General features: G+C 46.7%; 2 protein-coding genes across 2 annotated transcripts in view; one reads left to right on the top strand and one right to left on the bottom strand.

Annotated features, from left to right (window-relative positions):
* The window catches only part of T265_07386 (hypothetical protein), a gene marked incomplete at both ends in the record, with an annotated part of 52,683 nt that extends 48,907 nt beyond the window's left edge, over window positions 1-3,776 (bottom strand). Inside the window, one exon of the mRNA XM_009172890.1 lies at window positions 3,416-3,776. Within this exon, the coding sequence (XP_009171154.1) occupies window positions 3,416-3,776 (361 nt within the window). The remainder of the gene's footprint in view (window positions 1-3,415) is intronic.
* The window catches only part of T265_14276 (hypothetical protein), a gene marked incomplete at both ends in the record, with an annotated part of 83,039 nt that overhangs the window by 44,073 nt on the left and 24,172 nt on the right, over window positions 1-14,794 (top strand). The window contains one exon of the mRNA XM_009172907.1: window positions 5,075-5,361. Coding sequence (XP_009171171.1) covers window positions 5,075-5,361 — 287 coding nt within the window. The remainder of the gene's footprint in view (window positions 1-5,074; window positions 5,362-14,794) is intronic.

The raw sequence follows: 14,794 nt of genomic DNA, 5'->3' as shown, positions 1-14,794 counted from the left end.
AACCAAATTGGTTTGCAAATGAGTGCATTTTGCTGACGCTCAAATTTGTTTTTTATTAGTTTAGGTCGGCAGGGAAACATACCTATCTGTTGTGGATGACCGGGCCTTATTTGCTGCGTTTGAAGTAAAGATTGTAGGAGGTCCCTCCTCAATCAGCCTGAACTTACTATGCAGATTTAAGAATGAGAGCGCTACCGTATCTGAATATTTATGCCGGACTACGAACATGTCGGAGCGTTCAGGCAGTTTCGCTCAGTCGTGTATGAAATGATGATGCGACGGAGTTCAGTGATCGAGAACAGAGATGATTTAGCTGGCATCCAAAAGAACTCATCGTTAGCGAAGATGACAAAGAACGCTGCATGTAAGATGTACGGAGCTCCTCCAGCTGCAACGCCTCACTTTTTTCAAAGGGTTTCAAGTCGCTGGATGTATTCTTGTGAAAGAATTAGCTATTCCAATCTTCAGGTTAAGCAGAATTGGACTGACATATTTTGACATTTTCTTTCAATGCAGTGATTCATCTTTAAAGCACCCCTTTGAAGGGCGAGCCTGCAAATAAAATAACCCACAGAAGAGATAGAACAGAACATAACTGGAGGGGGTTGGAGCTCTCTTGAGAAGATAGTTTTACATTTGAGCGGGCATTTCGAGTAGATTCTCCTTTGAAAAACACTTTCTTGAGAGTGACTGTTACGTATACATGGTCACAGATCATGTTTATATGAGCGTGCTTGCCGTGTAACTTCAAGGAGATAGTGCGAAATCAGTAAACATCCTGCTGACAGAAGACTGAACAGAAAAGTACTGACGCCAACCTTCAATCTTCAGGCACTGAAGACTGAAGACTCATTCGAATACACTTTAAAAACCTCTTTTGAGATGGCTCAGTGGTTAGAGCGCGAATTTACTGACCCGAAAGCGCGAATTCACTGACTGGAAGGTCCATGGTTCGAACCCAACCTCCGCCTCTCGACTTCTTCTGTCTAGACTTGGGCAACCTGGTAGTATCCCAACCCTCGTACTTCCTTCTGGTGGCATAGCAGTTAGGCACGAAAGGGTGCTACAGCTGAACGATTTGTTTTACAGACATGGATAAGCGATCTCGTCTTGAGATCTCCTGTATAGATGATCCCTTAGTCATCTGTATAGGGAAGCTAAAGAGTCGGGCTGGAATCGCCGTGGGTAATGGACCTCCGGAGGGAGGTCGGGGTCGTCACCTAAACCTCCAACTGAAGGGTCACATAAATATCACTTAAACTGATACACTGTTATTCGTTTTTTCTGCCCAGACAATCTGGCTGAAGTGACCAAAAAACTGACCACTTCACACCGACGTAAAAGTGCACCATGACTAATGATTGGATACACCGTCTGCATACTTGGTCCGGACTTGGATGGTATGGGCGCCGTGAGTTGTGTGTTCAGAGTAAAATACAAGATACCAGAGAAGTCCGAATTTCGGCTACCAGAGACTCATTGACCCCACTTGCTACATACTGAATCCCAGTTACTCGGTATAAAAGGGCCATCTTTTTCGTTACTGTGCCCCCCCAGGAATCACATACGGGAAACCTACCACATGTACAACTAAACGGTGGAACAATGAATCTCACAGTTACCTTAATTACCACTCCGAATCCTGAAGCTCAAGGATGGAATCTCTGTGGCTGCCGATTGGCTAACCTATCTTGATAGGCCCATACCGCAATGAAAAGAACTCAAGAGTTCTGAGTGGTTAAGGCGAGGCCGTACTGACCCGAAAGTTGGTGGTTCTACCCCAACCCCCGATCTATGCTTTGGAAACTTGGCAGTACCTTAGCCGTTGTGGTTCCTTCGGGTGACGCTACGCCTTGGCCTTAGTCATCTGTATAGGGAAGCTAAAGAGTCGGGCTGGAATCGCCGTGGGTAATGGACCTCCGGAGGGAGGTCGGGGTCGTCACCTAAACCTCCAACTGAAGGGTCACATAAATATCACTTAAACTGATACACTGTTATTCGTTTTTTCTGCCCAGACAATCTGGCTGAAGTGACCAAAAAACTGACCACTTCACACCGATGTAAAAGTGCACCATGACTAATGATTGGATACACCGTCTGCATACTTGGTCCGGACTTGGATGGTATGGGCGCCGTGAGTTGTGTGTTCAGAGTAAAATACAAGATACCAGAGAAGTCCGAATTTCGGCTACCAGAGACTCATTGACCCCACTTGCTACATACTGAATCCCAGTTACTCGGTATAAAAGGGCCATCTTTTTCGTTACTGTGCCCCCCCCCCAGGAATCACATACGGGAAACCTACCACATGTACAACTAAACGGTGGAACAATGAATCTCACAGTTACCTTAATTACCACTCCGAATCCTGAAGCTCAAGGATGGAATCTCTGTGGCTGCCGATTGGCTAACCTATCTTGATAGGCCCATACCGCAATGAAAAGAACTCAAGAGTTCTGAGTGGTTAAGGCGAGGCCGTACTGACCCGAAAGTTGGTGGTTCTACCCCAACCCCCGATCTATGCTTTGGAAACTTGGCAGTACCTTAGCCGTTGTGGTTCCTTCGGGTGACGCTACGCCTTGGCACGCAAAGGCTATTACAACTGAACGGGACAAGAAAGAGACTAGCAGTTCTGGTTAACTATCAAGGCAGCGCAACATTCACCGAGTTGCGTCAACTGGGGCATCAGAGACACATTCCCCTACAGTCAAAGAACTGCAAATTAGGTACTTTCGACAGCTGTGACTAGAAGATCTCTCACTCTTTTGAAAACTTTACACTTCTAAATATTTTTGACGATGTATGTCTTCCTGGGGTCGTAGAAGTGACCTGGCTGCAAGATTTCTGCAGTGAGCAAGTTTATGATTAGTGAATCGGAGCCTCTAGGGCAACAGGGAACGCACGGCAAGTTATGGGGATGAAAACAGGCAATGCGTATGCGTAACCAGTGGGAAGTAGATAAAGCATTGTCCTGCACTTCAGATATTCGTTATCAATGATTCGCTTGGGACAAGCCATGACGCGAAATGAAAGCTGCTGATTTGGCCCTGGGCTCGGGGGTTTCTTTACGCCTTCCTTACTTGAATCCGATTGATATCCACGGTTGGAAGCCCTACCAAATATTGAGGGAGTCTTATTGGCACACGCCCACTCTGGCGAAGACCCGTCTGTCTGCGTATCTGCCTGCCTAACTGCCCGTCTACTCTCTGTCCTCCGGTCGTTTGTCTGTCTACCTGTCTGTCTGTCTATCTGGCTGCCAGCCAGCCTGCCTATCTGTCTGTCTGTCTGTCCGTCCGTCTATATGTCTGTCTGTCTGTCTGTCTATTTGTCTGTCTGTGTGTGTGCGTTTCTCTATCTATCCATCACTTGTGTTGGCTTACCGGCTGGTGAGGTCTTACTCCAGTGCGATACTCACATGCCCGTTGGTTTGTCCGCTGAGCTTCATAACTTGAATTCAGACGCTTCACCACCAATTGAGGTGACGTCATCAATGCGTTGTTAGGGTGTGTAGCGATGAATCGGTGGTTGTCAACCGCTACGCCCCCCAACAACGCACTTATGATGTTACCTCGATTAGTGCTGACACGTTTGCAACCAAATTGTCCAGCTCGGCGAACAAACCAACGACCATCTATGCTATCTGAGCTACCAACTTTCTCCTCTATAAAACGCTCAGGTGTTTTTTGCGTGAATAACCCAGGGGCATAACAGTCTTTATGATGTGTTGTATCTGCTGTTTCGCCAATCTGTTTTATCTGACTGCTGACCCGCTCCATCGCCTAGTGCCAGAGAAAAAAGACTCACAGAAGGGAACACAACACCCATATTCCGTCAAGCGAGTGCGAGGGCGTTGGACGGACACTTATTGGACGGACACTGTCTGAACTGAATCCAACGCTGACGCACACGGTCTGGCTTAGGTACGAGGCTGTGACGTGCTGCGTATACCGGGGGCGTTGTCTGACCTTGATCAACGATGACTCGCGCTGTCTGGCTTTGATACAAGGCTGTGAAGCGCTGCATACTGAGGGGGCGTTGTCCGTCTGGTCAACGTCTAGCGGAGTTGAGAGTCTCAGTAGATTTCGAGCACTCATTGGTTGCTTTCAGGAATCTGACTTTCCTGATATGATGCATGCCCTTGTTATATTCCTTTTTACTCATCATTAAGGCAGCTCAGTAGCAGTTTTTACCAGTGGTGTAGTACACTCCGTGATCGCAATGATATGCTGTGCTGGAATGTAATGTGTTGTGTTATCAGGACAACATCAACAAAGGTGCGCTTAGTTGGAGGACGTCGAACCATTAACTGACGTTGCACAAGCTTATCGCTGAGAGTTTCTCGTGGGAATCTATGCGCTCGGGTTGCACTTTCAAAACCTCGTTGCAAAGAGCAGTGAAATTCACTGGGAGAAAACCTCACATGACTATGCCTCAATGCGGATGGTTTATTCGTGTAGGCGATGTAGATTTGGCCACAGAGAATCGCGCCTGAATTTATCTGGTCCCTTCCAAGATTAAACGTCATCGGTTTGATTCCGTTTAATTCCGTTGGTCGTTCTCTATCAGCAAAGCTGAGAAATCGATGGAATCAAATCTATGTTGTGGAGAAAAACGAACTGACAGGAAACACTCGAAACGCGCCACTTCCAAATGTATTTTGGTAGAGGTGACGGACATCGCGACGGATAATTGATGGGGCCTCTTTGCATAGTAATTTGCTTCTGTTATGCAGTGAGTAGTTCTGTAGGTATTGAGTAGTGGAGTAGTTCCTGCGGATCTTACTGAACTCGGTTGGGGAAGCGCTTGACAGCAAATATGGCGCAAGTCGGGTCTTTCTTTCACACTGTTTGCTTGATTCCTACTGAGTATTTCATCTTTAGCGTGACAATATTCTGCGGATCACAATCAATTTTCCCGATTAAACTGTCCTCGCAACGCTGATTTGGTGAGATTCTTGGATGAACTTGTTTTTTTTGTTTTAATTATCTCAGTTAGAACTGTTTTGTGGCGACGGAGTCTTGCGGAAGAAGCAGTTGGCCGTGGAACCACCAGAAATTCTTTGTGTTTTTCTCAGTTAGAACTGTTTTGTGGCGACGGAGTCTTGCGGAAGAAGCAGTTGGCCGTGGAACCACCAGAAATTCCGGATAAAATAAACGATGAACAGTCTACGGCTGAAATAAAGAAGAGACAAGAGGAACTGGTGGAGTTTATGCGTAGTCTCGGTCAACGACTGACAACGTTGGCCAGGGAGTTGACAGATGTGGACCAGTATGTGTACAGGATTGAGGAACGGTTTTGTCGATCCGGAAGCAAGCAGAATCAAGCGACGACCGTGTGCTGGAATGGTACTCATTATGGCAGGTGAGAACCAGTATATACAAATATGTATACCGCAATTGAAGCCCTACTGTTGATCTATCATGTGTGCATCAGGTCCCCAGGTAATCAACGAAATTGTAGAGTTTGGATTTGAAAAGATTTTGAAGTAAAAGCATTTGCGGTTACTGAATGAGTCCATAATCCCTAATTTTCCAATCGGTATCGGACAACGCCAGGGCTTCGGTCACCAAACAAAAGGAGCACGTGGGGATACGAAAGCGGTTTTGTCTCGTTCTTCTATGATGATAAACTCGAGTGGGGGGATTGAAATGTATGTTGTTGGCTGACGGGTATTCACAAAGTTGGAGAAACGTGGTAAAATGACAGAGTCCCATTTGGCATTATTATTGCTTTTTAATATTCGTTAATTTGGTAGGCAAGAAGAGAGTTCACGCTCTGTAGTTTCATTGTCGATCGGTTTTCCGAAAAAGTAAATCACCCACGATAGATGAACTGATCACACTCCATAGGTGGCACTGGCTTGGTGACGTGATTCGTGTGACAGTCGATCAAATTCCTCGAAGGGATCTTTTCGCACCACCACGCGAAGAGTGCAGACGAGGTTAAACAATGACTTGGCAGCGAAGTATGAAAGCCATCGCCAGCAAAACCGGCTAAGCTGGTCGTTGCCGCCTCCCTGGGTGGAGACCCCGAGACGGGCCACATCAATGGTTAGACATATTGTCAGATATGACCTAGTCGCACAATCAATTCATCCAAGATATTGCCCTGAATGCACAGCTTTCTTCCCAGTCTCCCCACTTAAAAGTTCACTGATAAACCTGCACCAATTTATCAGCTCCCACCTTCAATGCGCAGCTTCTCACCCCACCTCATCAAATCATCTGTGAACGAAACTGTGGCAGCCACAACCGCTGTGTGACAGGTATGCGGTTCTTACAGCCTAACTGCCCTGCTACCAGAAGGAAGCACGAGGGTTGAGATACTGTCAGGTTGCCCAAGCCTAGACAGGGGAAGTCGAGATTTAGGGGTTGCGTTCTAGTCAACGAGCCACCTCGCCCGGTACGGTTACTGGCCGAAGGCAAATCCAAACCACTCAGCAACACGTCTTGTGCATTCGAACATCCATCCTACATCCGCCGTGGCAGCAAACGAGTAGACCTACTCAGCGGATAGTGGCTGATTCGGCCAAGGGTTACACTCTCGTGTACTTACTGGAACCAGAATTAAATTCTTATGCAGGCCTTTGTGCTACCTGTCACCTGAGCCTCGTTGAAGATGTCCGCATGTCTAGCCGAAATTTAAAAATGTTCACCGTAGATGAAAACACAACACGGTGAGTAGAGCTATTCTGTGGTTCGAATACATGGACAAAGGGCCTCAGTCGGTCACATTTCGTCATTACCCCCAATCCGACGACCATTACTGCCTTTAAAGAACGACAAAGCGCAACCAACTTAGGATAAAGAATATGAGCTACAGCGACCAGACTATCCTGGCCGAATAAATTCCGATCTTGGTCTAGCATAAAGCAACTGTGTGTGTGTGTATTATATCTGACTGCCGTCCCCGCTCCAGTGTCTAGTGTCGGAAAAGGACACGCCGATAAATAACACAACAGCTTTATTGCAACCAAGCGAGTGCGTGTCGGTTCACTGGCCTCGCACTGTGTTTTTTAAGGGCATTATCTGACCTCGATCCAAGGCTGCCCGATCGACGTTTAGTGGAGTTTTAGGGTCTCAGATGGTTTCGAGTGTTCTGGAATAATCTTTAGAATTCTACCTTCCTGGCAGCATGGCTGCCTGAACAGAGCACTCTACCGGGCCTCCGAATCACGTGAGAACATTATCAGCTCGTTCTTCACTTTAAATGTGCTAACGAAAGGACATGGCCTTGATCACAGCCTCATACTACTGATTGTAGACTTAAGCAATCGGAATCAAGTTACAGTTCCTGCATCTTCATGACACCAGGATCCGACCGAGAGGTACTCACACTTGCAGTGTTCCCAAGTGGATCTGCGTCTACGGATCTAAGACAGTTCGAATTAGGGTTAAAGAAAATATTTTGCGAGAAATGGATGAGTGACTCGCGACCCAAGTGTCTCGGTAGCACATCCCCCTCCCAGAGCGCGCGCGAGAGAGAAAGCATAAAGACATGATGGCGTTTACTTTCAGGTTTATTGATGCGATGGCCTATCCGATAAGGCATTGTGTCAGTCATTTTTCCCATCAGTTAAATCTTGTCACAGACGGGCGTGTGATTCTTTGAGCGCCAGGATTACTTGCTGTTTCTGAGTCAGTTTTCCGAGATTTCGATGCGTACTTTTGAGCCCTTCATTTGTTGTGAATATTCCTTTCATTGTATCATATTTGTTAGGCTCCGCGAATTACTAACTGGTTCACATACCGGAGTCTACTATAGAGGAAAATGTCAGTAGCTCAGGTAGCGTAGATGGTCGTTTGCTTGTTCGCTGAGCTGAACAATTTGATTGCAGACGTTTCACCACCAATCGAGGTGACATCATCAGTGCGTTATTGGGAAGCGCATTGGTACGTAGCGGTGGGTTAGTGGTTGCGCGTTGGGTAGTCTTACGCGTGTGTTAATATACGTGCTGCTAGCAGGGTATGACCTTTGATCGCGATTGGTTGTTCGGTCGGTCGGTTCCATTGGTTGCTCCGTTGTCCCCACTCGCCGGTACCCACGTGAACTTTGAGCTTGGCATTCCCTGCCATCGTAATCTGGTTAAGCCTGGACTGGCCTCAGTCCTTTCGAGTCCCAGCTCTATAATCGAGACCATTGACCTATCTACTGCAATATCGTGTGGAGGGTATCATGCAGTCATAAAGGTCGTTGCCATCTTAGTGCGTTCTTTTCACTCTACCTTGGCTACCTCTGATGAACCTACCAGGTGGCCGTACGAAAGAGTTCGGGGTTTTGTGACCATTTGACACAAGGGACTTCCTAAAAGCAACTGACATTTATCCGACAATGCGGATTTAGCATGGGCGATCGAAATGAGTTCCTTCAACAATGAAGAAAGTTTCCATGACTATTGGTGACGTGTTGAATACTACTCAGAATTGGACAGTGTTTAGCCCCCCCCCCCAAGCCGAAGCGATCAACATATGTGTCCACCAACAGTGCACTGTTTTCAAATATCACAGCACAACTCCGTCAGGAACAGTTCTCGGGCGCTTAGTCTGTCACCTGGATTTCCCTGTTCCTCGAAACAGCTTACCTCAAGCACGTAAGTTCCAGGAGCCACGTGTACACGGCGCACATACTGAACCACGGATGGTTTTTCTGTAATTTTGTTTGAACACTTCTGAACACGTTGTGTTCCATTTGGACGACAAAATTTAGCGTGAATATTCCGTGGAAGCACCCCGCTGTGGCTTCAGCGATTTCAGGTGTTCGAAGCGAAATAAGCTGACAGTGGATTCTTCTTTTCTGTGCCCGATGATCGAAATTGCTTTCCCACATACTCATATCTTGTATGAAAAACAATCCGCAAATGTCTTGTCTTCGTATCCCCCCACGGCGACTGTTTAACGCCATACATTGACCTGAAGCGATTATTAGTGCACAGGTGATGATAGCCGTAATACAAATCAGAAGGTATATGTGCACTAATAAAAGCTTTTAGTATTTCTGCGACACGTATAAAAATAAATACAATGTGAAATGGGAGCAAGTCAAAAAGGGAACTTATCGGATGCGAGAGTCCNTTATCGTATGCGGGAGTCCCTTGGTGAAAGTTCGGACGGCGGGAACCTGTTTTCTCCGCATCTTGGCTGCTACATGCATTCCATGATTGTCCGCGGACTTGGGAAGAGCGGTTGTCTTCCTTGCTCCCGGCGCGCGCGAGTCTGTGTCCTGACTGGGTTCGGTTTCCATTTATGTAGGTCTCACTGCGCGTCGGCACATGAGTAGTTGCTCACTAGACGGTACCGACAATCGATGTCCGATGAGGCACCTTAATGTGACGTGGTTTGTGAGTATAAAAAAGACAAGTCTCATGATCCGGTGAGCGACTGTGAGCTGAACAGTCAAAGGCGTGGTGACTGGGTAGCTACACGACCAGGTCAGCCAGATGGACGGAACCCTTTCTTTGGGGGAAAAGCTGGTCAGCGTTGACACGCAGTCAGCACACAACGAGCGAACCTGGCACGTTTTTCATGTTTGTTGTGGATAAGCTGATGATGACCGTTTTCAATGCGATCTAGTAGCTTCTTCGGCGGCGAATGGACAGGGAAAGTCTGATCATACGCGAACGTTCTGCGTCGGCAGATGTCACATGGCGGCAAAACAGAAGCCATGAGATTGTAACTGCCATTAAGCTGTCCAAAATCACCTCGTTTTAAACAATGACTTCGTGCCATAATAAGGTCATTCATGGGTTTGATCTGTTTGAACCTTTTCACAAAAGCGGTTTGTAAGACGAAAACAAAGCATGCGTGTCCGATGTATAAATTACAGTTTTTTTTAAATATCTTCCTGTGTCAGCTGGGGGAGGACCAAATTAACTCTTTTTCGGACGCCAGAATGTTAAGCGGAACATAAGATTGACGAAACTCGGCGACCGCACCTACCTGATGAGCCCCAAGAAGAGCGAAATCAGTCAAGGGCTGTCGATGGATTTTCAGCAACCTTATAAGTAGTGCATGTATGGTGAAACTACCGGAGCTGGAGACTCGATGGAACGTCTCGGATCCTAGGACTACGGTCGGATGCTGGATAGTTAACCTGAAACACCTCTCCGCCTCGGGAGCTTCAGACTTCTCCCAAGCGTCACGTGACTGCTAGTACGGGGAACCACCCATATTTGTTGGTTGTTGATCCGTTCGTTAGCAGTTGAATTGCAAACGTTTCGTCACCATACGATGACACGTCATCAGTGCGCACTTGGGTATGCATGCGAAAGAATATCGAGGCAGTCCGACGATAAAATTTGTCCTGGACCTGTTAGTCGGTCAAGGGAAAGCATTTTGTTCGCTCTTGGAATATACAGTTCTACGGGAATACAAACGATGCCGAAAGCCACCCTGAGTTCTTCAGTGGTTGTTCGAAATTTCTCGACTGTGATTGGTCCAGCTGCTGGTTGATTACTAAGTTCCTTGCTGACCAAAACCAATGAAACTTGGTTGTTGATCAGATGGTTGTTGAGCTGTTCGCCGAGCTGGGCAATTGGCTCACAAACATTCCGCCACCACCCTCCGAAGAAACATCATCCCCCGAATATGTACTGATGAATTCCCCGTTTGTTGGTGACGAAGCGTTTGCAACTCAGGTGCCAATCTCGGCGAACAAATCAACAGCGAAAAATTTGCCTTGCTTACTGGATGAACTTGGCCTCTAACTGTACACTGCTGTGATACACTTTGAGGAGTGATGGACAGCATTTGAACCGAATTCAGACGGTTGTAGGCTCATCGGGCTGTTCCGTAGCGTCATGCCCCCCTATGTGTCAAGGACGAATGAAGAACAACCAATGAAAATGGTCTGAACGACAACGGTTATCCCATTGGCAGTTATGTAGTCCCGTTATGTTCGGAGCTGGTTCTCCTCAGGTTCCAAACAAACAGCACACACACCTAACTCAACATGTACCCAGCCAAGCCAGGACACCGTCAGGTGGATTAGAACGATACCGAGGAATAGACAGACTGTCGTAGCGAGCTGTGAACCATCAGAGACGCCCGTTCGGGATCGCGTCGACAATGGTGTGAGGCACCTCGTTCAACAGTTGTGAGTGTCAAGCAAATCTGGTGCACCCAACTCGTTGACCTGCTTGTCTTGTACTGCGGAGAGGGGACCGGCTAAACCGGTTAGATAATGGGTTTTGAGATGTCTGAAGCAGTCGGGATTGACTGTTACGCAGATATCGCAGCCAACCGTGATGCGAGACGAGCTGGGTCGTCAGTTGTGACGGACAGTCCCACCAAGAGACAACCACCGACGGGACAATGGAGGAGAGAAAACGAAAATTTAAAAGTTTAACAGTTAGCTTGCTTTCGCTTATGCCTCTTACCCTATTCAGCAAGCTGGTGACAACAAATGACAGCCAGTATAACTTACAATTATTTCTAGTTATGTGAACGATGCCTCCGCGCAGGTGGGGGAGGTACAACCGGGGTGCCAAAGTGTAGGCAAGGGAGTACGAAGTCACGTAGGACTTCAGGTACACGCAGAGGCTCCGTTACAGAACTCTGGGAGTTTCCTCTTTTGCGATCGAAAGTATGCTCTCACTGAAGCAAAATCTTCAAGCATTGGTCTTTCGAGAGAATGGAAATGACCTATGTACAAGCTTTCAAGTCCACAGCCGCTGGAGCTCATACCGCTGATGCGAGATATATCCCCGCCCGTCTTAGTCAGTGTTTGCGTGTCTGCTTGTGTGCTGCGGGAAGGGAGCTCGCTGCAGAAACATAAACGGTTTGTTGGCAACGTGTTTGAATACTGGTGTAAGGAGGAGGTTACAAACTATTGGACAGGAAAGTAAACATCTCGCATGCACCTTATTTTTAAAAACTGAACATCCTCACGCGTCTTCTTGAACTTTCGTGGATGTTTATTGTAAAGCTGCAAAGCAGTTTTACGGGCTAAGTGGGGTGCACCTTCCACTGAACACGAGGCGGAGTTACGAGGAAACCACATACTACTCGCATGTCTCATAGTAGTATCGGCGTTGAAACCGGTAGCTTGGGTGCATTCATCGGTAGTTGATCAGGTGGCTATTGATCTGCTTGCGGAGCTTGGCATTTGACTTGCAAGCCAATTGATTAGCCATGAATAAACGGTTGGCAAAGGCATACTTGAGTCGGTCGGACATTTTGTCAGCTATAAACCCGGTACTAAGGCCATGTTGGTTCCAGCCGCGACAATTTCGGTCACTGGAAAACGGGGGGGGGGGCATGGGAGATACAGCTAAGCCTGTTAGTCGATGTTCTGGACATTTATGCATTGAAGGCGTGATTAAGCCACAGTTGCCAGTGTCATCGACCACTAGTCGATTAAGAATAACCGAAGAGTCGGAAAAGTTGCTAACGTGCTACATCTCGCTACATCTCCCAAATAGTTCTTGCCAAGAAATCTCTTCACACGCACACTTCACGTGTGCTTTCTCACCCCCTTACTAAATAAACACAAACGGTTTTCGCTTGTTTGTTTACAAACTAGTTGACCAGATATGGTTACGTCAGAACAATGTTTTGTCAGTACAGTTTCCATAGTTTTGTTATTGTTCGCTTGTACATTTGTTTGTTGAAAAAAAAACGTTTCCAATGCCAAGGGACAAAGGTAAGTATACCGGCTTCTACCGCATTCGAAACTATGGTCGCAGGGGAGTTTTCTTCATCTGTTCGGGGCTCGAACAGTATCAGGATCGTCAACTACTTGCTTAGGCTTGCTCATATGTTCAACAAGTACGGTACTTGAAAATGGGCAACTGGCTCTGTTATTTCAGCTTTGTGCAATCATAAAGGTGTATTCTCCGGTGCCTCATCTGTAAAGTAAACAAGTGAATGGGAATGGGACGCGGCTGTAACCTGCGGCAAGCATCTTGTTGAGCGTTTGAACAATTTGTCATTAAAAGTGCACAGGGTACATGCACAAGCCTGTAGGCTGCCATTTTCAAAACAACTGCAAACCTACCGCCCTAAGTGTTTTCTATCCTGTCGACATAAAGCACTAATCTGATGGGTTTTTTCATCTTGGACTCTCGAAGGGGTTTCAGTGACCCAATAAGTAGTATGTTATGTCGAGAAGATCGGTTTCAACCATTGTGCCAGCTGCAATATGAGGCGGCGTTTCTACGGCAAATTTATCTGGATAACACCCTGAACGAGAGATTCAGTTGAACGTAATTTGTAAAAGTGTCTATTTTGAAACAAGCTCAATTCTCTACCGGTTGCTTAAACTGTGCTGTTCAAGTGGAACATGATATTGACGGGAACGCTTCATTCATCGAGCTTAAAGAATGACGAATTCGACCGTCGGCCGTCTAAGAGTTTTCAGTAGTCTTGTGAGTAGTATGTTCCACCAACAGCATACAATCTCATAAGAACACTGAGAAGACAAGAGTCGTTAAGACGTCAGGTCGTCAACGTAGAATATTCAGTGTTTAGATGTGCAGAGCATAGCAACAGCAGAATGAACACACTGTAGGTCAAATTGCTTTGCGAAGGAGACAAGTTGCGTTTAGTCACCAGGGCGCTTGAATCAGTGGGGTTTGAGCACAAGGCTATGCGGTTGCTGCATTCGGAAACCAAGCAGTTTCGGAATTCACTTGCGTGGTGAAGGCATGAAGAACGACTTGATCCAGTGGCAAAATTCACATTTCATAACCTCCAACGGACCAAGGGATCTACTGACGAGAGGGCTAATTACTTCTTAATAACGTCCGTACAACATGAGAGGCCAAAGGATCGAATCCAGTTTGAACCGCGGCTTACTTTCGGTCCTTGAGATCGGACACCAACGAACAGCTCTATAAATACGATGCACCGTTTGATACTCGGATGCCCTGACAAAATATTTATTTCTCTCGTTAACGGTGCTTCATCAGATTCGAAAATAAACGGTATCTTGTAGACGACTTTGATAGACAACACGGAATGGCCCTCACTAACTACGTTAACCTTTTTGTTTTTGTGCACGCTACGTTGTTTTGCTAAAACTTCTGCTTTTCGGTCGGTAGACAGAACAAAACTCTGTAAGCACCGATTTTTTTCCGCTTTCATTAGTAATCTACCAAGCAGATGTTGTGTGGAATGACCTTTGCGTTCATTTTCTGCATCAGACTAGTTGTCATTGGGCTTGTCCACTGATGAATTTCAACCCGCGAGCTGTCACTGTACAATGAGCTATGTAGGCTTCGTTCTATTTTGGAAGCCACTTTCTGTTTGGAAGCTGTAGTCAGCTGTAGTTGGGGTGGCACAACTGGAGTGAATTCATCCGGTACTGAAAACCCGATAGGCTGTTCGGTCCTTACTGGGAATCATTAGCGGTGGACAGGAGAGCACGTCGGTCGGTTACAGCCAGACGGTGTACTTTTGATTTGATTTGACGCGGCGATTGAACGAGTATAAATCTTCATTTTGAATTAGACCGAGGGTCGCTACTCACAAGTTTGCTGAAAACTCTTCGCCAGCCCACGACCGGGATCGCCCTTCCAATTCGGGCTCATCAGGGAGGCGCAGTCCCTGAGTTTCCGTCAACCTTATGTTATTTTTGAACCCAAATTGCACTGTTTTCGAGAAATACACTCAGTTGTAAATCAATTTGGTATTCACGAGAGACTCAGGTGAATCTGATAAAATTAACCATGATAAAAAATCATGGGATTAAGCCTAACTGGGTCTTGGTTTTAAGTGGATCATAAGGCTGACGGAAACTCGGGGACTGCGCCTACATGAATGGCTCCCCAAGAAGGGCGATCCCGGTCGTGGGCTGT

Source organism: Opisthorchis viverrini (genome assembly GCF_000715545.1).
Source record: "Opisthorchis viverrini unplaced genomic scaffold opera_v5_167, whole genome shotgun sequence".
Lineage (NCBI taxonomy): Eukaryota > Metazoa > Platyhelminthes > Trematoda > Opisthorchiida > Opisthorchiidae > Opisthorchis > Opisthorchis viverrini.
Note: the sequence above shows the minus strand (reverse complement) of the source record. Positions and strands in the feature narration are given on the sequence as shown.